The sequence below is a fragment of the Dendrobates tinctorius genome, unplaced genomic scaffold (genome assembly GCF_039654945.1).
Source record: "Dendrobates tinctorius isolate UK_male_01 unplaced genomic scaffold, ASM3965494v1 ptg000049l, whole genome shotgun sequence".
Lineage (NCBI taxonomy): Eukaryota > Metazoa > Chordata > Amphibia > Anura > Dendrobatidae > Dendrobates > Dendrobates tinctorius.
The window spans coordinates 6,009,705-6,036,217 of NW_027361717.1; the positions used below are offsets into that span (position 1 = coordinate 6,009,705).

At 44.7% G+C, this 26,513-nt stretch overlaps 1 protein-coding gene across 6 annotated transcripts in view; it reads left to right on the forward strand.

The window, feature by feature from the left end:
* UGGT1 (UDP-glucose glycoprotein glucosyltransferase 1) overlaps nucleotides 1-26,513 on the forward strand; it is a 138,180-nt gene that overhangs the window by 33,211 nt on the left and 78,456 nt on the right. For all 6 annotated transcript variants that reach the window (XM_073576459.1, XM_073576460.1, XM_073576458.1 and 3 more), the window contains 10 exons: nucleotides 788-888; nucleotides 2,493-2,592; nucleotides 2,713-2,773; nucleotides 3,744-3,835; nucleotides 5,203-5,353; nucleotides 6,503-6,622; nucleotides 8,685-8,770; nucleotides 19,080-19,215; nucleotides 19,649-19,780; nucleotides 20,379-20,543. In XM_073576459.1, the coding sequence (XP_073432560.1) occupies nucleotides 788-888; nucleotides 2,493-2,592; nucleotides 2,713-2,773; nucleotides 3,744-3,835; nucleotides 5,203-5,353; nucleotides 6,503-6,622; nucleotides 8,685-8,770; nucleotides 19,080-19,215; nucleotides 19,649-19,780; nucleotides 20,379-20,543 (1,144 nt within the window). The remainder of the gene's footprint in view (nucleotides 1-787; nucleotides 889-2,492; nucleotides 2,593-2,712; nucleotides 2,774-3,743; nucleotides 3,836-5,202; nucleotides 5,354-6,502; nucleotides 6,623-8,684; nucleotides 8,771-19,079; nucleotides 19,216-19,648; nucleotides 19,781-20,378; nucleotides 20,544-26,513) is intronic.

Here is a 26,513-nt window from a genome sequence, read left to right on the forward strand (position 1 = left end):
CCTGAGGGGCGCAGGAAGGGGCTCGCGGCCTCAAAGGCGACCATAGCCAGATGGCTCCGTTTAGCTATTCAGGAGGCCTATCATATCAGAGGTGCATCAGTTCCAGCAGGGATCAAAGCACATTCTAATCGGGCAATGGGCGCCTCTTGGGCGCTTCGGCATCAGGCCTCGGCGGAACAGGTATGCAAGGCAGCAACCTGGTCCAGCCTGCACACATTTACTAAACATTACAGTATCCATACTCAGGCTTCGGCAGATGCGAGCCTGGGTAGAAGGATACTCCAAGCAGCAGTGGCGCACCTTTGAACAAAAGAGGTGCATGCAGCTTGGATCGGTGAGTCAATCTCCCACCCAGGGACTGCTTTAGGACGTCCCACAGTACCTGTGTCCCCCAATGAGACGGAGAAACATGGATTTTTGTGAGTACTCACCGTAAAATCCTTTTCTCCGAGACGCTCATTGGGGGACACAGCACCCACCCTGTCAGCCAGTTGGCTCGTGTTTATTTAATTAATGTGCCTTTTTTTTTTTTCTTAATATCAGGGGGGTCCCTTGCCAGACATATTGTTTACTGCATTAAGGCTGATTGTTGTTGTTCTCCTACTGCTTTTACACTAAACTGGCTTCCGCCCGCAATCAGGGCGAGGGTGGAGCTAACCTTGTGTTTGCCTAGTGTCAGCCTCCAGATGGCGGTAGCATACACCCACAGAACCTGTGTCCCCTAATGAGCGTCTCGGAGAAAAGGATTTTACGGTGAGTACTCACAAAAATCCATGTTTCCTTGCAGGCAGCTGTATCCGGAGCTACAAGAGCAGCTGAAGGAGCTGCGGAATCATCTGGTAGAAAGCACCAATGAGATGTCCCCTCTGAAGGTGTGGGAGCTGCAAGGTACCGGAAACTGCATGTTGTCAGTAGAGCTCTGTTCACACTACGGTCACAGCTTCCCTTATATTGGCGCCAGATCAGTTTTCAGAAGGAAGCCAGAAATCCTGAGTTTCAACCCCTCATATCAAACTAGTGAGGCTTCTACTCCCGTCACTCCCACCGATCTGCTGTTTGAAGGGGTCTCGGCGGCTTTAGGATGCCGACATACATGAGGTCACTGTCGGCTGAGACTTCCATTACACATGAACTCTCGATTTAGCCGATGGTTCATATTTTCAGTGTTGGCAAGAGAAAAAGCCACTGCCCCAAGCCTCCGGCAGTGGCTTATGTCCCCTGAGTAGAGAAAGATCAGGCACTTGAACTCCTTCTTGACCAGGGCATTTTTAAAATTTTTTTTGCACTTTCAGTTTTCTTTATCCTTCTTTCAAGAGCCATAACTTTTTTTTTCCTTTATGTGGGGCAAATTGTAGTTTTGAATTGCTCCATTTATTCTTACCATTCAGTGACCTAGGTTTGCTGATTCTCCACGTCAGCACAATTAATGTACTACCAAGCGTAGATCGTTTTTATTTTGGTGAAAAAAATCTTTGGAATTTTGTATAGAAAAGAAAAATAAATCTGTTGCCATATTCTGAGACCCATAACATTTTAGATTTTTAGAGTGGATGGAGTATTGTGAGGACTTTTTTTTTTTGCGAGCTGACATTTTTTTTATTTATTTTTTTTTTTATTTTGGGGGGGTAGATACAACATTTTGACTTCTTTTTAGTGCAGTTTAATTAGATGTGGTGAAAAAAAAATGCATTTCTGGTATCTCAAATTTTCTCTCATTATGGTATTTACCATATGGGTTAATTTATTTTATATTTTGACAAATTGGACTTTTCTAGATGTAGTGATACCTAATATCTTTTTTTTTTTTTTTTTTTTTTAAATATACATATTTTTGTATTTATGGGAGAGAAATAGGGTGATTCTCATGTTTTTTTTTCCCAAATTTCTTTTGTTCATCCTTTTTAAAAGCTTTTTTTTTTTTTTTTACAATTTTTTACCTTTTATTTTTTAGTCTCCTTTCAGGAAGTTGAACTTCTGGTCATCTGGCCGCTTACACTATGTACTAAAGTACAACTGTAAAATAACGTCCTAGACTGGTTTTTATGGGGGGATGAGGGTGACAGCCATAGAGGCCACCAGCACACTCCCGGCTGGAGTGGTTACCCATCGTTCCGCTGTGTTCCTGTACCTGGTGGCCGTTGGAAGCCTGTGGCAATTGCGTCATTTAAATGCCGCTCTCAATTACTGACAGTGGCATTGAAATGGTTAAACGTCAGCAAACTGGGCACGCTCTGGTCGCTGCAGTTACATAAGCTGCATAACAATTTGCCTGGTCCGGCGCGGGCTCAGCTTTACGAGCCTGCATCATACTTACCCTGCAACTGCTTAAAGAATATTTTCGGTATGTGGTTGTGAAGGGGTTAAATTGCCCAATCCTTCACTCCACTGGTGTCGAACCTGTGCCTGTAATATAAGGGATGCATAGTCAGTGGATCTGATTGTATGGTTCTTAAATATATTTCTTCCCTAATTAATGTTATCTTTCTTGTAAGATCTCAGTTTCCAGACGGCGGCTCGGGTCCTGGCCGCCCCTTCTTCTGAGGCTCTCCTGGTAATGAAGGATCTCAGCCAGAACTTCCCCACAAAGGCCAGGTACCGTAACCTCATCCATCTATTGGAGCGTGACTTTCCTGGTTATTTTTCTCACATGTAGTAATAAATAATCTTAGATCTACAAGATGGATTTACCTATACTCAATATTTTACAAATAGGACATTAACCAGGACTGTAGTGGACTCTGCCATGAGGATGGAGGTAGAGGAGAACCAAAAGGTAGGTTTTATTTAGCGGTTTGTCTGATTGCAAAATTAGGTTTCATATATAAGGTCAGAACCTTGAGGGCAGCCGAGAGGTAATACGGCGCTACATTTTTCTAGTGTCCTTGGTATTTCCTACTAGCAGTCGGCTGAGACACTAATCCGACGTTAATCGCAAATCCGAGTAGTATGCCATCAGTATATGTACAAAGACCTCACCATCAAGTTAAGTTCACACAGATTTGCTAAGTATTTTTCGGCAGTGTTTCTACAGCCAAATCCACAGAAAAATCATGTGTTATACTGGATTAACATCACATTCTGTTTCGCCCTCTGCGCTTTATCAGGGGCCTCAATCGCAATAGCCGATCATCGGTTTTCAAAGTATAAATCAAAGCAACTGGTGTCTAAAACAAGAATTTTGTACTCCACTTGATCATTTTTTCACATCCGGATCTATGTTATTTGTTCGACTTAATAGAATAGTCTACTTTGCTATTGTACCCAATAAAAAAGTCAAAGAGATCAGACAGAGTGCAACATTTTCATATTTTAGACTGTATCACTGAAGTCAGTGTATACGTTGTGGGCAAGTCTGGAAACTTTTCTTAGCTTTTCAGTAGGTGGCCCCCAATAGGGTGCAGAACGGGGAGGAGAGTGATGAATTCCTCACATCATTGATATTTGATTAGTTTGCATTCATTTTTCATTGTGATCCGTTTTTCCTCTGCTCATTCTCCCGCACGTACATGTTGTTTCCCAGGAACCGTTGTGATGGTGAACTACAATTGCCAGTCAGCTCCATTATTCTGAATTTCTAGATGTTCCTGCCTAAGCTCACAAGGGCCGGCCCGATTCTCAGAGACACTTCCCACTGGAAGGAATAGAATGTGAATGCTCTAGATGTGATTGTCAGATGCTTTACTTCTGTACGATTTTTCGCATGTACGCAGGAGCTAATTTTATGGCTTTCTTGTTTCGCTCAGTACTTTAAGGGCACCTTAGGGCTGCAGCCTGGAGACTCGGCTCTGTTTATTAATGGACTGCACGTTGATCTGGACAGTCAGGACATCTTCAGGTAACGGGAGCAAGAGAAGACCTTGGTCATTTTTTTTTTTTTTTTTTTTCCATAATGTATCAAGGAGAGGGAAAATATTTTTTAGGTTATTTGCAACCCCCAAGAGCAATAAATCCATTAATTTAGGTATCAGACAGGTACTTCATTGTTCAAGTGAGATATGTCAGCAGAAGCCGCCACATAACTATAGAATATTGGGGGGTCCTGACACTCCCCGTTGGCAAATGGCTGGAAGTATTGAGCACGTTAACATAGAAAGGAGGTCAGCTCACCCATATAGCGAAGATCAATGCAGAAGAAAAGTTTCAGTATCCAAATCTTCATAAAAAACTCTATTGTAGAAAAAAAAAATAAAAATAAAAAAAAAAAAAAAGGTCACAAGTCCGTAATCAACTGGATTACAAGCAAACGCGTTTCAGACTTTGGTCCTTAGTTATGGCCACTGTAACAGTTTGCAGTCACTGTATGTGGCTTCAGACGGCTGAATCGTCAGTGTGTGTGGTGTGCGCACATTCTCACGATTCCCTTTTACTCGCCATGCGGATGGACAGTCACATGACGGGATGTCTGCCATGTGCATACTTACAATCACTTGCCGGCTAGACTTCTGCGCTTCTGTCAGTTCTGTAGCATTGAGAGAATCATGTACAGTGGAATCATGACAGTGTGCACATCACACACTGTAACTATTTGGCAGTCTGCAGTCACACAGAATGCCTGTAGCATTTTAATTTTAGCCGGAGAGCCCCTTCAATGCTTTTTTTTTTTCTTTAAGCATCTTTGGCTTCTTTTTGTCATTTTTTTTCAGCAACTTCACTGCCAAGAACTTTTTTTTCTAAAAAAAAAATATTTTAATGTCCCTTGATGAAGTATTTCTGAAACGCTCATCTGTTACTATTCTTTTGTACTTTGTGACCTATTTTACAGAGAACATATTTTCTTGATATTTCAATATGCTCAATAATTGCACACACTTGTTTGTTATGCGTAGAACTTTTTTGAGCATATCTGTTAATTTTTCGCTTAGGCGGTTCCTTTTTTGGCACACCCATCAATTTTGTATTTTGCTTGTTGTATTGGACATCACATACTTTTATGTACCCTTTTTATCTCTTTCTAGTAAAAGTTTAGTTTTACTTTTTTTTTAAGAGAAATTTCAGATTGATGAAACGTGCACAGCAAATGTTTTTTTACATTGCAGTGCATATGCTCATTTTTTTATAGAAAAAGCTCATAATCGGTTGCAAAAACACAGAAAAGAAATGGCTTATGCTGTATATATGATAAATGTGACATCATAGTACAGCTCACCATGTGATCACTGCCGTGTGCACCTGAACATTCCCAGTTTCTCTTTTTTATTGCAGCTTGTTTGATGTCTTGCGTAATGAAGCTCGGGTGATGGAAGGTCTCCACCGCTTGGGTATTGAGGGCTCAGCCCTCCATGATGTTCTCAAGCTCAACATCCAGCCGACTAACTCGGACTATGCCGTGGACATCCGCAGTCCTGCTATATCGGTAACTCCGCTCATATTGTACAGTAGTACGGCACAGAACAGATATATAGTTATATCACTCCATTACTACATGTGTTGTGGAGCAGCTTGCGTTCCCCTCCTTTACACCCACCACAGATTTCGTCCTGACTTCGGCATGTCTGCATTTATGGTCGTGCTTTCAGATGGAGGAACGACGTTTTTTGTATGTGCCAAGCACTGCAGCCTGATCACTAATAAGCCACATCTTCTGTCCGTTTCTGGCCGCAGAGTCCATGAGCTGGTGCTCGGATTGGGTTTCTTTTTAGATCAGGGGCACAGGTTCTGTCTTTTCGTGTGGGATCTCATGGGAGGTGGAGGAACAGATTCTTTTATCTTGTGATTACAATGGATATTTTCTGCCTTTTGGTGACATTTTAATTTGGACAAAATAGGACACACAGGTTTCCGAATAACGTATGTGTTTTCAAGGTCAATCACAGGCGTTGAATTAACTCCCCCACTTGGTGCACTTGGTATGACTAGAGAAGATGAGCACCAGCGCCCATACGGACCATTAAAATGTATTTCTTTTATTCTTGTACAGTGAATACTATCCCTATAGGTTCCGATATAGTCCCGTAAATCCGGTGCCAGTGCTAACGTATTTGGAATGACCCTTTAAGTCAATAATGATAGCGTTCCTTAACCAGGGTGAGGTCCTAGTCTGCATAGATTTCATTTACACCCAGAAGCAAATGAAGACAGTGATGACCTCTGAAAAGATTTGGGGGGGCTGTACTCAAGATAAGTGATAACTTGCTGATCAGTGGGTGTCCATCTGGGTCATGCATCGATTGTCAGATTGGGACATTTTTCTTCTAAGTGGTGCATTTTTATGCCCTTTACAAAAAGGGAGCTACCGGTCCAATGCCCAACCACCTCTCCATGCATTCTCTGTCGTTGCCGGAAAAAAATTGAGTAAAACGCTTGACAACCCCATAGGGAATAAACGGAACGGCGTTGAGCATGTCCATTGTAGATAAAGAAGCAATTCCACCAATGAAGATCCTTAAAACTTATGTCTCTTAACATCCCATCATCACATATATAGCCACAGACGCGTTTCAGGCTCCGTCATTACTCATTTTCTGGAGCCCACATTCAGCCTCACGTTCTGCTTCTTCTGCAGTGGGTGAATAACCTTGAGCTGGACAGCAGGTACACCTCCTGGCCTTACAGCGTTCAGGAGCTGCTCCGACCCACCTTCCCCGGAGTCATCCGGCAAATCCGCAAGAACTTCCACAACTTTGTAAGTGATTTTTAACTTTTATATGGCTTATTAAAGAAATGTAAAATTGTTAAAAGGGAACTATAATCGCACACAAGGAATAATATTATCAGAAAGGGTTAAATAAAGAAGTCTAAGGGGCCAGTTTTTACATATAAGGTGTAATCTGAGCATGCTCGGGTGCTAGCCGAGTGTTTTTGGCGTGTTGGAAAAATATGTTCGAGTCCCTGCGGCAACGTGATTAAACCTGGGGATTGCCTGTTAGGCAGGGATTGCCGTATGTGTTGCGGCTGTCTGGCATGTCTAACAGAAGCAAAACATGCAGCCGCAGAGGCGTGAACATATTACTCGAGCCGCCCAAGATACTCCAATAACACCTGAGCATGTTTGGGTGACACGTTACACAAGCACGTTCGCCCATCGCTAGTATTAATGTCTACTCTGTATGGGTTCAGATGCTTGGGATGCCCAATATACTTTTTCGGGTGGTGTAAAACAGAATACTCATAACCACAATCAGACCAGGAGGACATATTCCTGGCATAATAAATTACACCTAGATGCCTCCTCTGTTGTGTAAGACCTAAATATAGATCAGTCGCTAAAGACAACTATGAAAAGGGGAGAGTGGAAAACCACTGATAGATGACCACAGATCCGATATAAAAGAATGTATATATCTTTATTAGGACACATAAACAGATCCTGGACAAAACAGTGCTCGAAAGTGCATTAAAATAATCCACGCACCATGGGAAACATAGCAGACCTCCCTAAAGAACTATGATAATATAGTCCAAAAAGGACATTAAGATATCCTCACATAAATAGATATACAGTATTGACACTATATCATAGTATCTTCAATATTCATTTTGAACGTACCAGCCCTAATAACATATTATATAAATATACACGGCCAATAAATAAATGTAAATGAATATATATGTGTATATGTATAGACACTGTATGAAAAAATGATGTAACCTAAACATATTATCAGAGAGCCGCTATAATAATAGACAGAGGGTGTCACTATAAACATGCACCACCAAATGGTGATACAAATGCCTCATTATGACTATTATTTATATCAAACGGGCCCAAAGAAAAAATGACAACAGACCATACAACTAACGTCTCACTGTGCGAGGAAGATTCAAAAAGTTGAGAATCATCTCAAACCCTCTACCCTCTATAACCACTATGCAGTAGTTATTGCTCCCTAATCCAAAATTACATACAGCGAAAGAAGCGGTAATTGTTACCAGAAAAGGGTGGTAGTGAGGAGTCTCAGGGGGGTCTGCGCGTATACCCCATGCTATGTTTCCCATGGTGCGTGGATTATTTTAATGCACTTTCGAGCACTGTTTTGTCCAGGATCTGTTTATGTGTCCTAATAAAGATATATACATTCTTTTATATCGGATCTGTGGTCGTCTATCAGTGGTTTTACACTCTCCCCTTTTTCGGGTGGTGGTGTTGAAGTGAATATTGCCTGTTTGCGCTCCATTATAGAGGATGACAGTCGGGCTGCGTTCACATCTTGCAACCAGGGAACATTATCGCTCTGGGTCTCCAAAATAGCGGGAGAAACCCACATAATTTTTGCAGAGATTTCACTTGAATTGCACACAAAACAAATTGTAGTGGCTGAAATTGCAGCAAAAAATGAATATTGCGACAAAGGTAACAACCATCAAAAAGCTACAGCGCGGTCACTACTTGTGAGTGAAGCTTTGCGGAAACTGCCTTAAAGGGAACCCGTCAGCATTGAATCTCTATTCAGACCCAGTACAGGAGCTCGGTGCTCCATGGCGGCCAATCATTTATATACACCTCCCCACCTGCTGGTTTCCATCTATCTCCACCCTATTGTGGTTCTTTGAAGCTAGAGCTGCCAATCAAATGGGGAGATGGTGGGAAAACGAGCAGGCGGGAAGCGGTATGGAAATGATTGACCCCACTGTGAAGCACCGAGCGGTGGGACTTAGTTTGACGTCATTCTGTGCTGACAGTCCCTTTAATAAATGAGTTGGCATTCCTAGCTTGGTCCCTGAGTTATTCTTCTGTTTGTCCCCAGGTACTTTTCATTGACCCGGAGCAGGAGTCTACGTCTGAGCTGATCAATGTAGCAGAGATGTTCCTCAATAATCACATGCCGCTCAGGTCAGTTCTTTACTAGATCTGTCCACAATAGTGAAGATTATTGTTACTTAAAGGGGTTGTCCTGTGTAGAAAACCTCCTTTATTAGAGCAGTTTTTTGATACTCAGCCCGAGTGCAGGGATCCTGCAGGAAAATTAATGGCCGCACTGAACTGTATGACAGATGGAGAAGCCGGAGCTTTGCCCGACAGTCGTCAGCTTCATTTACTTGGGTAGTTCTGTTCACTATTGATGGCTTTTTCATTAGTACAATTAACTTGGCTTGAATCTGCTTTTCTGACCAAGCGTCTACAACCCATTTAATATATTTTTTTTAACCCCTTTACCCCCGGTGATTTTCCATTTTTTTTTTTTCGCTTTCCTTCTTTGCGCCCCTTTTTCCCAGGGCCAAAACTTTTTTATTTTCCCGTCAATAGGGCTTGTTTTTTTGCAGGACGAGTTGTGCATTTGAATGATACCATTAATTTTATCAAGTGATTTATTGAAAAAGCAGGAAAAAAATTCAAAGTGTATTGCAAAAATTGCCAACAAAAGTGAAATTTATTTAACATGCTTCCTATATGGTAAAACTGACCCGGCATGCAAGTCATTGGAAGCTGAATTAAATGATACATTGTACATTGATATCTGCAATCTGATGTCTTCTCCATAGAAAGCAAAACATTTTTATGGTTTCTAAATGGCCTCTTCTAGGCTTTGGAGAGGATGTTACCTGAAAGATATTTCTGCTTGAAGGGGGAGTTACCAGTGTGAGACAAGTAAGTAACGCAGAACAGTAGAACTGAACTTTTGTCTCCTTACAAACACATTTGCTGCAGCTCTCACAGCTCTGCTGTATTACACCACTGTCTGCCTGTGAGATGTAAGGAGAGAGGAACCTGCAGATGTGTGAGGCATAATCACATGCAGCTCTGCTGTGAGATCAGGAGACCGGAGAGTGGCCATCACTCTGGTAATCAGTACATATCACACTGGTAATGTCCCCTTTCATGTAAAATAATTTTTGGAGGCAGACTTTCCTTCCAGGCAGCATCTGCCCCAGAGCTTGGAAGAGGTCATTTATGTAAAGTGATAAAAGAGGTTTTATCGTCAACACCACATCTGATATGAGCCTTACAGGTAGGACTTTTTTCAGCAGCCTATAACCTGTACACCCAAATTAATAGTTTACATAGGTCAAATGTAGTGACAGGTTTCCTTCAATAGTCCCCTTAGGGGACTTGAAGCCGTTATCACCTGATCTCTTGTGCTATACATAGCGAACCATCGGCAAGGCTATGTATAGAGAAAATCACAATCTCTAATGAACGCCAGCTAAACACTTTGTTTCACGGGAAGATCGTAATGACAGACAAAGGGGTCATCAGCAGACCCCGACTGTCGTGACAACCTTATGTCTCATCCATCCTCCCAGTGGATGGACATGGACCAAGGAGATTGAACAGGATTGTACAGGTGGACAACTGTCTACGTTTTAGGTTCATTGACCATGGAGTACATTACCTGCATGATGGACTTCTTGCTAGCGATGGGTGGTATTTTATGAAATCCAGAAAACGCATATTTGGTAGACGCCTTGCTACACTCATCAGGAGAGCATTAAACTAGAGCAGTATGGGAGGGGATATATATGGCTGGGAAACAATATGCAGCTAATGAATTCTTTTGAGAACCCCGCTTTTAGAGTGGAAAGAACAAAAACATTAAACCCTCAATGAAAATAGAGAAGCAAGAGAAACAGACTACAAACTAAAATGCAAAACACAAGCCGCGGAGACACCATCACATGTTTCTCAACGCAAGCAATGACTAGCCAGGTCTTTCCCCGGGAGGGAACAACCACGGGAAGGGCAGTCTCCAATGAAGGAAACCAACTATGCCAAAACATGGTATCCATCCACAGACAGCTGTTTCGGGGTATTGCCCCTCATCATTGTGGAGTAGGAAACTGGCCAGTAGGAGCAATGTCTAGTAGAAGACTGTGAAAAATGAGGATGAATGAACTCATGGAGATCAACATCCAACACTGCGGAGACACCATCACATGTTTCTCAACGCAGTGATTCTAGGGCACTGCCCCCATCCCTTATGGGAAATATGTAAATATATGCAAAACACAAGTCGCGGAGACACCATCACATGTTTCTCAACGCAAGCAATAACTAGCCAGGTCTTTCCCCGGGAGGGAACAACCACGGGAAGGGCAGTCTCCAATGAAGGAAACCACCTATGCGAAAACATGGTATCCATCTACATATTTCCCATAAGGGTGGGGGCAGTGTTAGAATTGGGGGGTTTCCACTGTTTGGGCACATCAAGTGCTCTCCAAAGGCAACATGGCGTCTGATCTCAATTCCAGCCAATTCTGCGTTGAAAAAGTCAAATGGTGCTCCTTCCCTTCCAAGCTCTGCCATGCGCCCAAACAGTGTTTTACCCCCACATATGGGGTATCAGCCTACTCAGGACAAATTACAAAATAACTTTTGGTGTCCAATTTCTCCTGTTACCCTTAGGAAAATAAAAAATTGGGGGCAAAAATATCATTTTTGCGAAAAAAAAAGGTTTTTTTATTTTCACGACCAGGCGTTATAAACTTCTGTGAAGCCCTTGGGGGTTCAAAGTGCTCACCACACATCTAGATAAGTTCCTCAGGGGGTCTAGTTTCCAAAATGGGGTCATTTGTGGGGGATTTCCACTGTTTAGCTACATTAGGGGCTCTCCAAAGGCAACATGACACCCGCAGTAGTTTTCTCCCACATATGGGGCGTCAGCGTACTCAGGACAAATTGGACAACAACTTTTGGGGTCCAATTTCTCCTGGTACCCTTGGGAAAAAAAATGGGGACTAAAAGATGATGTTTGTGGAAAAAATATGATTTTTTTATTTTCACGCCCGGGCGTTATAAACTTCTGTGAAGCACTGGGGGGTTCAAAGTGCTCACCACACATCTAGATAAGTTCCTTGGGGGGTCTAGTTTCCAAAATGGTGTCATTTGTGGGGGGTTTCTACTGTTTTGGTACATCAGGGGCTTTCCAAACGCGACATGGTGTCCGATCTCAATTCCAGCCAGAAACGTCAAATGGTGCTGCTTCCCTTCCGAGCTCTGCCATGCACCCAAATAGTGGTTTACCCCCACATGTGGGGTATCAGCGCACTCAGGATAAATTACACAATAACTTTTAGGGTCCTTTTACTCTTGGAAAAATAAGAATTGAGGGTGAAAAGATCATTTTTGTGGAAAAAATATGATTTTTTAATTGTACGGCTGTATGTTATAAACTTCTGTGAAGCCCTTGTGGGTTCAAAGTTCTCACCACATATCTAGATAAGTTCCTTGGGGGGTCTAGTTTCCAAAATGGGGTCACTTATGGGGGGATTCCACTGTTTAGGTACATCAGGGGCTCTCCAAACGTGACATGGCGTCCGATCTGAATTCCAGCCAATTTTGCATTGAAAAAAGTCAAACGGCGCTCCTTCCCTACTGAGCTCTGTCATGCGCCGAAACAGTGGTTCCCCCCACATATCAGGTATCAGCGTACTCAGGACAAATTGCACAATAACTTTTGCAGTCCAATTTCTCCTGTTTCCCTTGGTAAAATAAAGAAAATTGAACCTGAAGTATTTTTTTTGTGAAAAATGTTCATTTTTTTTTTTTAATATTCAAAAAATTCCTGTGACGCACCTAAAGGGTTAATAAACTTCTTGAATGTGGTTTTAAGCACCTTAAGGGGTGCAGTTTTTAGAATGGTGTCACTTTTGGGTATTTTCTATCATATAGACCCCTCAAAGTGGCTTCAAATGTGATGTGGTCCCTAAAAATAAAATGGTGTTGCAAAAATGAGAAATCGCTGGTCAATTTTTAACCCTTATAACTTCCTAATGAAAATAAATTTTGGTTCCAAAATTGTGCTGATGTAAAGTAAACATGTGGGAAAGGTTATTTATTAAGTTTTTTGTGTGCCGTATCGCTGTGATTTAGGGGCATAAAAATTCAAAGTTGGAAAATTGCGAAATTTTCGCCAAATTTCCGTTTTTTTTCACAAATAAACGCAAGTTATTTGAATGCAATTTTACCACTAACATGAAGTACAATATGTCAAGAGAAAACAGTGTCAGAATCACCGGGATCCATGGAAGCGTTTCAGAGTTATGACCTCATAAAGGGACAGTGGTCAGAATTGTAAAAATTGGCCCGGGAGTTAACGTGCAAACCACCCTTGGTAGTGAAGGGGTTAAAGAAACCAGGATGGATGGACACAGAAATTAATCACTTGTTAAAGAGGAAAAAATAGGTGGGAATATCTAAAGAAGAATATAATGCTGTTTGCAGAGAATGAAGGGCAAAGCTAAAGCCAGTATTGAAGTGAGGCTTGCAAGGGAGACCAAAAGCAATAAAAAAAGGATTTTGGGAGTATGTCAAAAGCAAAATAAAAGTCAAAGATGCTATAGGATATTTACAAGATGAAATGGGTGAAGTGGTCAAAAATGATGTTGAGAAGACCGAACTTTTTAACTTCTATTTTGCATCTGTGTTCTTTAAGAAAGCAATTGTAACATCAGGTGATCTTCACCGTGCTGTCCAAAGAATAAAAGAATCCACACTATCTATAAATGGAGAGATGTGAGGGAACACTTGGGGTTCTTTTATATTTACCGTGTTTTTGCTGGCCGTTTTTGCGACCCCAATAGATTTCTATGGGGCCACAAAATCGGCCCGCAAAAATTCCACGGTGCGCCATGTCCCGTATGGCCGTGAGGGCTGTATTTGCGGCCGTGAAAAATGATTAAGCCTGTTCGATCTTTTTCACGGCTTACGGACACATCCCCCATTGAAGTTCAATGGGGCCACAAAAGCAAACGGACGTTTGTTTTTGCGGTGCACCGTCTCTTCCGGTTTTGCGGGACGCCATTTTTTTTTTTCCCAAAACTTGTTCCATAGTATTGGAAACCTGAAAAACGGCGATCTGCAAGTTTTTTTGTGGTCCATTATTGCGGCAGACTGTAAAAATTGCGGCGATACGGGACGCAATAACGGGCCGCAAAAAACACAGTAAGTGTAAAAGAAGCCTTACCGAATTTAAATCTCCTGGACCAGATGAATTACATCCTAGGGTACTGAGTAGTATAAGAGAGGAAATTGCAGAACCATTAGCCAGAATCTTTGAAAAATCCTGGAGGACAGAAATTGTCCAAGAAGATTGGATAAGGGCAAATATTGTCCCTGTCTTCAAAAATGAAAGAAGATGGAGCCAGGAAATTACAAGCCAGTGAGTCTTACTTCTGTAGTAGGAAAAAAACTTTAAAAAAAATTATTAACCAGCATGTGCGTAAGTACATGGATAAGAATACAGTCATTAACCAGAGCCAGCATGGCTTTATAACAAACAAGTCATGCCAGACTAATTTAACTTCCTTTTATGATGGAATCACTGACTGGGTGAATCATGGAAATGGGGTAGATATAATATATGTTGACTTCAGCCAAGCATTTGATAAAGTGTCTCATGCTATCTTTACTGAAAAAATGACTGAGTATGGGATTGACAAGGCTACGGTTAGGTGGATTCATAACTGGCTCAGTGATCGTTCTTAAAGAGTGGTAATAAACGGTTGCATATCCAGTTGGAAGAGTGTTTGAAGTAGGGTACCACAGGGCTCTGTCCTGGCCCCAGTGTTGTTAACCATTTTTTTATAAATGATCTAGATAAAGGAACTGAAGTTAAACTAATAAAATTGGCAGACGTTGCAAAGCTAGGAGGGATAGCTAAAGGCCCCGTCTCACATAGCGAGATCGCTAGCAATATCGCTGATGCGTCACCGATTTCGTGACGCAACAGTGATCTCGCCAGCGATCTCGCTACATGTGACACATAGTGGCGACCGCCCCCCCGCTGGATATCGTTGATCATGCTCGAATGTCCTGGGCTATTTTTTCATTGTCGGCTTCCCTCTGGCCAGCATGCATTGCTGTGTTTGACGCCGACGAGCGACATCGTTGGTGACGAAGAACTCAGGGACGCAGGCTGGAATCGTTCAGAATAGCTGCTGTGTGACAATGCACCAGCGATCCTTACCAGGTCGTATTTTTGTCGGGATCGCTGGTGTGGTGTTGAAGAGATATCGACCATGTAGCGACGCACCAGCGATCCCTATCAGGTCGTATCGTTGTCGGGATCGCTGGTGCGTCGCTAAGTGAAACGGGACCCTAAGACTTGAGAAGACAGAAAAAGTATTTACAAGGCTCTAGATAAGCTTGAACAATGGGCAAATAGAATGGTATTTAACAGGGAGAAATGCAAGGTTTTACATCTGGGCAAGAAAAGTGAAAATTTTTACAGAATGGGATGAATAGAACTAGGCAACAGCACGTGTGAAAATGACTTTGGTATACTAATAGATCACAGATTGCACATGAGTCAACAGTGTAATGCAGCAGCAAAAAAGACAAACACCATTCTGGGATATTATAATAATACAATAAATTTTATTTCTATAGCGCCGACATATTCCGCAGCACTTTACATTTCAGAGGGGACTTGTACAGACAATAGACATTACAGCATAACAATAGTCACATAGATCAAAACAGATACCAAAAGGAGTTAGGGCCCTGCTCGCAAGCTTACAATCTATGAGGAAAAAGGTAGACAAGAAAGGTGGGTGGTAACAATTGCCCTGATTGTTTGAACCAGCCAAAATGTTAAGTGTGTAACAGTACAGACACAGAGGGCTAATAGATGCATAAGGCATGTGGGGAACATTATGCGGGGAACCTGGTTATGGTAAAACTTTTGACTGTGCCACACAGGGATAGTTAAGTTAATGTGTTGAGGCGATAGGCCAGTCTGAATAATTTCCTTTTTAGGGCACGCTTAAAATTGTAGGGATTGGGGACTAATTGTATTGACCTGGGAAGTGCATTCCAAAGAATTGGCGCAGCACGTGTATAGTCTTAGAGATGGGAGTGGGATGTTCTAATTATTGAGGATGGTAACCTGAGGTCATCAGCAGAACGGAGGGCACGGGTAGGGTGGTAGACTGAAACAAGGGAGGAGATGTTGGTTGTGCTGATCCATGGAGAGCTTTGTGGGTGAGGGTAATAAGTTTTTACTGGATTCTGGAGTGGATGAGTAGGCAGTGTAATGACTGGCACAAGGTAGAGGTATTGGTGTAACGATTAGCGAGGAATATGATCCTGGCTGCAGCATTCAAGACAGATTGGAGGGGGAGAGTTTGGTAAGAGGGAGACCGATTAGAAGAGAGTTACAATAGTCCAGACGAGAATGAATAAGAGAAACAGTAAGAGTTTTTGCAGACTCAAAAGTAAGAAAAGGTCGAATTCTAGAAATGTTTTCGAGGTGCAGATAGCAAGAGCGAGCCAGTGATCGCATCGGACGTGGGGGCGAATGAAAGTTCGGAGTCAAGTATGACCCCAAGACAGCGGGCATGTTGCTGGGGAGTAATAGTGGAACCACACACAGAAATGGCAATGTCGGGTATAGGTACATTAGTAGCGGGAGGAAACACAAGGAGTTCAGTCTTTGACAGGTTCAGTTTCAGATATCGTGTTAGACACAGCGTTTAGACAATCGCTGGTGTTTTCTAACAAGGCAGGTGTGATATCAGGAGAAGTGTATAATTGAGTATCATCAGCATAGAGATGGTACTGGAAACCAAATCTACTGATTGTTTGACAAATAGGTGCAGTATACAAAGAGAAGAGAAGGGGGCCTAGAACTGATCCTTGAGGAACCCCAACAGTAAGGGGAAGATGAGAGGAGGAGGAACCAGCAAAAGATACAGTAAAGGAGCCATCAGAGAGATAGGAGGAAAACCAGGAGAGAACAGTGTCCTTGATACCAATGGAGCGGAGCATAGTGAGGAGGAGCTGATGATCCACAGTGCCGAATGCTGCAGAGAGATCCAAGAGAATTAGCATGGAGTAGTGACCATTAGATTTAGCTGTTAGTAGATCATTAGAGACTTCAGTGAGGGCAGTTTCAGTGGAATGTAAAGAGCGGAAACCGGATTGGAGAGGGTTGAGAAGAGAGTTATCAGAGAGATAGCGGATCAGACGGGAGTGGACCAGGCGTTCCAGGAGTTTAGAGATCAAGGGAAGATTAGAGACCGGTCTATAGTTAGCGGCACAGTTTTGGTTGAGGGATGGTTTTTTAAGCAGTGGATGTATGATGGCATGCTTTAAATGAAGTGGGAAAGATACCAGAAGAGAATAAGAGGTTAATGATTTTTTTTGCTAGGTGAGGGGTGACAGCAGGGGAAAGGGACTGGAGGAGGTGTGACGGAAATGGGTCACTAGTGCAAGTGGTTGGGCGAGAAGATGCAAGGAGCCTACTTACTACTTCTTCTGTGACTGGTTTAAAATCAGAGAGTGAGCTAGATGCAGTGGGGGAGGGAGGATAGTGCATGGTATGTGGTGATTGGGAGATAATTTCCTGTCGGATGTGGTCAATTTTTTCTTTGAAGTAATTGGCCAGATCGTCAGCTTGGAGCTCTGTGGTTGGGGCCTGTACTCTTGGGTTGAGTAGAGAATGAAAAGTGTCAAAGAGACTATTCGGGTTATTGGACAGTGAGGTGATGAGGGTGTTGAAATAGGTTTGTTTGGAGAGGTGAAGGGCAGTGTTGTATGTTCTAAGCATAAACTTATAATGGATGAAATCTTCGTGTAGATTGGATTTTCTCCACAGACGTTCGGCGCACCTGGAGCACCGCTGCAGGAAACGTGTTTGCAGGGTTGTCGCCGTCTGTGTTGTGGTGTTCTATTTATAGGGGGTGCAAATTCATCCAGCAAGACAGCAAGTTCTTCATAAGTTTCTGGGTGTTATTGGCCTGTATGTTTCTAGAAGTATGAACAGTGGGGGTGACCTGAGCAGCCTGGCAGTTCTTGATAGAGAATGAAAGAAGGTTGTGGTCAGAGAGCGGGAGAGGGGAGTTTGCAAAATCATCCACTGCACAAAGTCGAGAGAAGACCAAGTCGAGGGAGTTTCCGTCTTCATGCATTGGAGAATTAGTAAGCTGCGAAAGGCCAAACGAGGAGGTTAGAGATAAAAGGTGAGTAGCAGATGGGGAGAGTGGAAGAGCAATGGGGATGTTGAAATCGCCCATGATGAGGGTAGGGATGTCGCAGGAGAGAAAATGTGGAAGCCAAGTGGCAAAATGATCCAGGAACTGATGGGAGGGGCTGGGAGGACAATACACCACCGCCACTCACATGGAGATGTTTTAAGAGAAGCATACAGTCTAGATCACGTGAAGTAATTGTCCCCGTCTACTCCTCATTGATCAGATCTCATCTGGAATACTGTGTCCAGTTCTGGGCACATTTTAAAAAAGACATCGAAAAACTGGAGCAAGTTCAGAGAAGAGCTCCCAGGATGGTGTGCGGACTGCATACTATGTCCTACAAGGAACGGTTAAAGGATCTGGGAATGTTTAGCTTGCAAAAAAGAAGCCTAAGGCTGGGTTCACACGTAGCGGAACTCTCGCGGAAATTACCGCGAGAGTTCCGGAATTCCATTCCGCGGGAAAATCGCATTTTAAATTCCCGCGATTTTCCCGCGGAAAAACTAGCATTTTGCAAGCGTAATTAGCTTGCAGAATGCTAGCGTTTTCCAAGCGATCTGTAGCATCACTTGGAGAACTGATTGACAGGTTGGTCACACTCGTCAAACATAGTGTTTGACGAGTGTGACCAACTTTTTACTACTGAGGCCGCCTATGCTTTACTTCCTGTTTCTACATAGAGCTGAGATGGATTCAGCTAGTCAGTTTGTATTCATGTAATGTCATAGACCTTATGGAAAAGAGTTGAATAAGCTGGGTAGAAGGGTGAAATGCGCAATTGTAAGTACACAGTGCCATATACGAGTAATATGGTGATTGCAGTATATTAAGAGGATCCAAATTTTGATGGGAGGAGGGCCTCCTTAAAGGGATGTTTCTTTTCGATAGAAGGATGCCTCTGCAGTGCCATTTTGCAGGAGATGAAACATTTCACTGTGACTATTAAAATCAATGGCCTGTCTTTTAGAAGGGGTGTGCCAGGTCCTTCTTGGCTAGAGATGCTTCTTGTACCCGCTCGCTGGTCTGGCTAAGTGATGAGGGTCTCTATTTAATTAACTCGGTACTTTCTTAAATACCATTAAATAAACCGTTTTTCTGAAGACATTCCCCTGTAATGTAACAGGTTTGTTACAAAATGTAATAAAATATATAAAAAACAAAATATTCCACTCTGTATGTCATGCATTCTTTCACCACCAGAGGGCGCTTCATGTTGCGGTTTCTTGCAGGATTGGTTTGGTGTTTGTCGTGAATGACGATGACGAGGTGGATGGGTTCCAGGATGCCGGGGTCGCTCTCCTGAGGACGTTCAACTACGTGGCTGATGAAGAGGATAATTATGATGCTTTCCAGATGATTGTATCAGTAGGTTTTCATCTTTTTTTTTCTTTAGGAATTATCATGAAATACTGTCTGCATATGACAAATGTTAGTAATTAAAACACTTCCTGTGATAAGCCTAGTCCTAAACTTCGGTCTGCCAAGGATTTATGGCTACTTTAACATATACGGTACATGGGCAACTGTTGTCTTTGTATTATAAGTAGTGCCCAAGAAGGCAGAAGCGTTAATGGCTGCTGTCCGGGGATGATCCGCATTGGCCCCCGGGTTACACTGCTGCAGCCGATCACTGCTCAGGATGCGGATAGTCATCAGTCAGACCATGCACGTGCACACCAGTCTGTGTGGACATCCGGGTGGAATGGGCTTTTGTTCTTCGAAGGTTTCCACCTAACTTTGAAAACCTGTCCAATTGTCTTTCCACCGATCTGGAACGGTTTAATGTTCTCTCATGTAGATCTACAACAAGGTGCGGACCGGTGAGCGGCTGACTGTGAGACACGTCACTAGCGTGCTGGAGGAGAAGTACCGGTACGTGGAGCCGAGCAGCATTCTGGGCCCGGACTCTGCTTATGACCAGAACAGGAAGGTAACCGCGCCCTCTGTAAAACTAATAGTCATGCTGAACTGTGGGACATGCAGAAAGTCAAAACTGTCAGCAAGTTGGCGAGGATGAGACCCGATCTAATGAGGTGACACCTCACAAGCTCTCGGCGTAGGATGATTTGGGGGGGGGGGGGAAGCCCCTGCTGAGAGCTAGGACATAAGCACTTGGCTGAAAGGAGGAAATGGTTGTTGCCAACACCACCATCTTGGTCTTGAATTTGGGGAGTATGGGTAATGCATATAGTTTTGATATTAGGAAAAAGGGAAGGTGAATATTAGAGTTGATTGGATGAATAATCAGGACGCTGCTTCAGTGCCTGCTATCCGCCGCCATCCCCAGCTCCTCTCGTTATTAGTCGCCCTGGCGCAATGTCTTTCTTGCACCATGACGCACACAGTATGGGCAGGTTGTAGGCAGTTCACAGGGCTCCCGTCCAGTGGCCATGGGACTACTTAGCTGGCCTTGTGAAGTTATTCGCTCCTCTCTATTGGTTATTCATACAGAACGCTGTCTCAGATCCAGATTATAAGCCTCATTATCTGTAATGTGATGGTAACTGTCCCTCTGCCACTTTTCACAGGCGGGGAAGGAGTACTTCCTGCAGACCGGACTGTCCCCGCTTCCTGTGGTTCTCTTCAATGGAATACCATTTCCAAAAGACCAGCTAGATCCTGATGAATTGGAGACGGCCACAATGCACAAAATCCTCGAGACAACGACATTTTTCCAGAAAGCCGTGTACCTGGTGAGTCTTGTGATCTTTTATGTGACCATAAATGCTTGTGCCACCCTCTCTTCAGGATGTGATGACCGAGTGCGAGTCCAGACCGTCACTTATTGGCTTCAGGAATTAATAGCATCGTTGTTACATAAAAAGCATCTCTAGAGTGATTCTTGGGGTGTTATTGCACACTGCGGGCTAATATGACCCCTCCTGGAATAATTGGGGGGAATGACACTGCCCAGTTGTGGCCATAACACTTGTGTGCAAATACGAGACACTTCCACGTGGTGCCTCTTATGTAGCAAGGCCAGGGTGCATGAAGGTGGTATACAGCGCACACTTTTCTCTGATATTTCAGGATGTCGACCATGTAAGAGGTGACCTCTATCCCCCCGGCACGCAGAAGTGCTATGGCGGTGGTCATGTCCTCTGTGAACACATGCAGGGAGCCATGGTCACCCAGGAAGGGAGGGCCACAAGCTGAAAATGGGACTGCTGGGCGCAAAGCAGAGAAACTTCTGGTGCACTGGAAAATTGGGATGTGGAGATAGTTTCCTCAGAGGATAGGCTAATTCTCCAGGTTTCCAGGAGACGGCAACCGAATGAAGGGAACCCTATCTTGAATTGGCGAAGCCGGACAAAATTGTTCAGCAATTGTAGGTCCAGAATGGGATGGACTAACTCGTCCCTGTTAGGGATGATAAAAAGGTTTGAATAAAAAAATCTTTATATTGTTCCTGAGTAGGAACCGCAACAATGGCACGTGATTGAGAAGAAAGGAAATGTTTCTCAGGGCGTCCGTGGAGGGCAAGATTGAAAAAAGCATCTCGTGGAGGAGTAGAGAATTCTAGCTTGTATTTGGAGGAGATGATTTCTCTGACCTAGATGTCAGAAGAATAAAGAAAGTAAAAAATAAAGAATGAAAAATAAATCGGACCCGTGTCTGCCTCCCAAACTAAAAGGAAAAAAGTGTTTGGTACAGTGTTAGCCAGTTGAAAGAAAAGAATTCTTCCAGTGGGAGAAACAAGATAATCTTGTAGTTATGATACCTTTTAATGGCTAACAAAAATGAAATAAATGATGTTACAAAGCAAGTTTTCGAGATTTCTTGGGTATCTGCTTCAAGCATGGTGTGGCAAAGTATCTGAAGAAACACAAATATATGCACAAAAAAGCGAAAACAAATAAAACAGGCATGGCATAATAAATGACAAATACACAAACAAACTGAGCTCAGGGATTGAATCCTTAATTGGATTAGATTAGTGGTGTGAACGATTTATAGGCCCAATATCCATGTAAGATCAGAGGTGCCCTCACTGTGTCTGGCGCAGATTCCCCAGATCCTGTAGTGAGTCAGAAATCCTCCTGACAGATTTATTCCCAAACCCTGCCATGTTTTCGTGATTTTTAATATGACGACTTTCATATTGTTTTGTTGTGCCCTGGACCACAAATGTTTGGTCACCAGTAAAAGTTTTTCTCTCTCGCTTCATTGGGGGACACAGGAAACCATGGGTGTATGCTGCTGCCACGAGGAGGCTGACACTATGCAAAAAAAGGGTTACCTCCTCCCCAGCAGTATATACCCACCCAGTTTTAGCTTAGTGTCAGTAGGAGGTGGACATGGGCTGCTCTCAGCCCCAGATCTACCTTTAGGTTTTGTTGTTTTTTATTAATGATGTCTATTTTGCAGGTTCAGCCTGTGATTTGGGCGACGGAGTGTAACTGGTCACTCCGCTCTACCCCTAGAGACCGGGAGCACAGTGTGGGAATGCGTCACTACTGTACCCTCTTGTGTCTACCAGGCAGGACCCCATGCCTCCTAACACATCAAGCGTGTTTGGGGAATCCGCAAGGCCGAAGATGCGGACTAGTCCTTGCCACTGCCTCCCGCACCCCATAGCCGGTCGCTCAGGGGAGGAACACGGAATCGTTACCCGAAGGCCACCGAGGTCGTCTCAGTGGCCCAGAGGTCTGCATGCAAGTCCGTCTTCCAGCGCCAGTTCTGCGAAGAGGGAAGCGGTTCTGCAGGGACTGGTATTCAATGCGGCAGCAGGGGGCTCCATTAAAAAAAAAAAAAAAATAATAGTATATATATATTTATATATATCGATTCTTATTCATGGGGTCCTGACCAGGGGATATTAGCCAAGTAGCCATCTTCCGGCTGTATTTCCGGCTCCCTCGGCCATCCGTAGCCTCTGCTGCGCCATCCCCCTTCCCCATCCAGCTCCACAGTACAAATTTAGCCCCCGGCTTCCTTCTAGGCCTACTACTGGGCTAGAATGCATGCCAAAATTGAAAGAAGCGGATGGCTCTCACCGACAAAAAAAAAAAACAAACTACTTTGTTACAATATTTTAAAACATCGGCGTCGGGAGGATGGGAGCAGGAGTGGAATGGACGACGGCCGTTTCGCGCCGCAGTGGCGCTTCTACTGGTCACACACGTGAGTGAAACTGACATCACCTCTTAACAGAGGGATGGCAGTTAAACCACACCCCCGGTGCTTGAACACATGTACAGCAACTATACATAACAATTAAAATGCATATAAAAGACAAATAAACACAATGCAAAAACTCAATAAAACCGGCTTTTTACAGGAAAACGGACATATCCAATTTTTCATTCAAGCTAGCGGATTCTTGCGCTCGAGTGCGCATAATCCATATGGCCTCTCTTTTGTTTAATAGAAGCGTATGCAGATCTCCTTGCACTGGAGGAGACACCCTTTCCAAATCAGCAAAAGAAAGAACCTCCGGGTTTCCCCCATGGATTTCCCTAACGTGTTTGATCAGATGTGGAACCCCCTTACCTGAACCAGTTGAGTTGTAATGCTCTCTGAATCTCACATAGAGGGGGCGAATGGTCTTGCCAATATAGAAAGACTTACAACAGCATAATAACACGTAAACCACATGTCGTTTTGCACGTGATGAAATCCTTAACAGTATGAGACACTCCTTCAATACACAGTGTTTGATTTACCTCATGGTAATTAAATAAGGACAATGTCCACACTTAAAATTACCATGGGGAACATTTTTACTTAACCAATTGCTTTGTTGCTTCATCCGTTTTCTCCTTCGCCTCATTGGGGGACTCGGGTACTGTGGGTGTATGCTACTGCCGCCTGGAGGCTGACACTAAGTGAAAAAAAGAGGTTAGCTCCTCCTCCGCCGTATAGACCCTCGCCCCGACTGCGGGCGGAAACCAGTTTTTGCTTAGTGTCTGTTGGAGGCACACGTCTGTCTGTTTCCAGACTGATTTTTTTTTTCCTTTTTCCCAATGAAGATGAGATAGGGGCAACGGATCCTATTGAAGGGGTCCGATCTCCCCCAACCAACAATGGGCGAGCACGTGCGAGTATCCCTCCACATATCCTCTCCTGTAGCGTGGGATATTGTCTGACCACGGAGGTGAGATACGGGCGACGGACCCTATTGATAGGGGACGATCTCCCCCAACCTACAACGAGCGAGCATGTGTGAGTGTCCGTCCGTATCCTCTCCCGCACCGTGGGACATGATGCCGGACTTAGCCCTGTCCACCCTGGCGTATTGAAATCCTAGGCTGCATAGAGGCACAAGTGTAGTCCATGCGGCCCCCACTGTCCCACCAATGCGAAGACTGTGGTGCGGCAAGGCAGCGGACGGTCCCTCTCCTCACCCCTGCAAAGGGTTAGATGGAGTTAGGGTGCCTGCACCATCCTTTTTTCATATGGCCTCCCCTCTACCTGAGCTGGACGGAGGAGGATGGCCGGGGAGGGCTCCTGCAGCGGCGCTTAACTTCTCCCGGGTGAGCAGAGTTGGGTGCTTCTGGAAGGAACGCCTTGGTTCTGGCCCCCGGGCAGATGGTGAAATCGAGGCCGCGGCTTCAGCCGTCGCTAGGCCGTGGCCGGAAGTCCCTGCCCCCGGCGTTGCGTCACGGCTTCCCCGTCCCCCATGGCCTGGGCGGACGCCGAAGAAACAAAGGCCCCGGCTTCAGGCCGAAGCTAGGCCGCACTTGGAAGTACCGCCCGCAGTGTGGCGCGCAGAATGAAGCAGCGTCTTGCACGCCAGGACACAGGGGACACAGGACTGGAGTAAGTGCTGCCCCCTAGCCCCACAGAGAGTGCCGCTAAGGGAAACGAAGAGCGCCCTCCCCCGGCGGTGTTTTCAGCACGGAGGTCTGACAGGTACAGCATGTCAGGAAAACCTAAGACGCATACGTTTTTATACGATGCGTGCATCTCCTGTCGGTCCGCTTTTCCGCAGGCGTAGACCAAGCGAGTATGCGAAGCCTGCGATTCCGATTGCGCCCAGGAGCCCTCCACTGTGACCGAGCCCAGGGTACCAGGTCCTCCGGAATGGGCGTTATCACTGTCGCAATCCATGGCGTCACGAGATCAATCGAGTCCCTTCAAGCCCCAGATAGGGGGAGGGACAGTGGCTCGCCTGTCTTAGAGGGGTCCTCTACCCCATAGGAGCCTCCGGCCTGCAGGGGCCGCTCTCTCTCCAGGCCGACCCGGAGGAAACGAACCCACACGGCTTCTCCCGGTTCATTCGGTTCCTCGGCATCCGTGAGCTTGGCTTCTCTCTCCCCGTTACCAGCAGTCGATAGCGAGCAGGGCTCGGACTACGACTCGGACGAACCCCTTGACCTGGATACGCCGGGGGGTCAGGAAACGGTTGACAGCCTCATAGAAGCAGTCAACCAGACGCTGGGGATTGAGGATGATTCCTCTCTGGCTTTGGGCCATAAGGTGTCATTTAAGCGAGTCAAGCGTCCCCCTAGAGTATTTTGAAGTCACCCTGAATTTGAGGACATAGTGCAACGACACAGAGGCGAGGTATCCTTTGGCCCCGGATCTCCGTAAAAAGTGGACAGAATCCCCAACGGTGGAGCCACCTGTGTCACGTTTGGAAAGCTCTACTATCCGTACCAAGTGGTTCTTCTATTAAGTATCCCACGGATCGTCTCATAGAGAACTTGGCTCGCTCAGTGTTTTGAGGCATCGGGATCAGCACTCTCTCCCTCATTTGCAACAACGTGGGTAGCCAAGGCCATGATTTCTTGGTTAGAATCGTTGAATAGAGCCTTGCAAGACATAGACCTACCAGCTGAAGTATCAGAAATCGTAAATCAAATAGCCATGGTGGGGGACTACTTGATCAATGCATCTTTGGATGTGGCCAACTGCATGGCACTTGCGGCCGAAAATGCAATCTCCATTAGGAGAGCTGTATGGTTTAGGGCATGGCGGGCCGATTCGGCCTCAAAGTAGTCAGTGACAGCGCTACCATACCAGTGTGGCCATCTGTTCGGAGAAAGGTTAGATCAGCTCATCCCCAACTCCACAGGAGGCAAGAGCGTTGTTTCTTCCTCAACAAAAGGTCAAACCGCCGTTTCGTCACCAGTTTCAGGCGTGATTTTCGGCTAATTCCGCTGCGTCAGGGCGCCCCAACCAGAATAGGGACCAACAGGTCTCATATAGAGCCAACCCATTGGGCAGAATGCGGGCTAAGCAATCCAGGTCCCAAAGATCTGCAGCCAAAGGGCTCCGGGCATCTGCCAGGCGACACCAACAAGGTTGGCGGTTGCCTACTCTGGTTTCACCACGCCTAGCTCAATGTCGCGCTTGATACATGGGTGAGAGAGCTGGTGTCCACGGGGTACAAGATAGAATTTGTCAGGTAACCCCAAGACGATTTTTTCTTTCCCGTCTTCCCAAGGTGGATACCGGGGCAAAGGCGCTACTAGGAGCCATCAATTCGCTCAGCCACAATGGAGTCATCTTTCCAGTACCGGAAAATGAGAAGACTCAGGGCTTCTATTCCAACCTGTTTGCAGTCCCCAAAAAGGACGGGTTGGTCAGGCCCGTTTTGGAGCTAAAGCTCCTGACCAAATTTATCAGGATCAGACCGTTCCGGAGGGAGTCTTTCCGTTCAGTTTTGTCGGCAATGGGGCAGGAACAGTACTTGGCCTCTATCGATAGCCAGGACT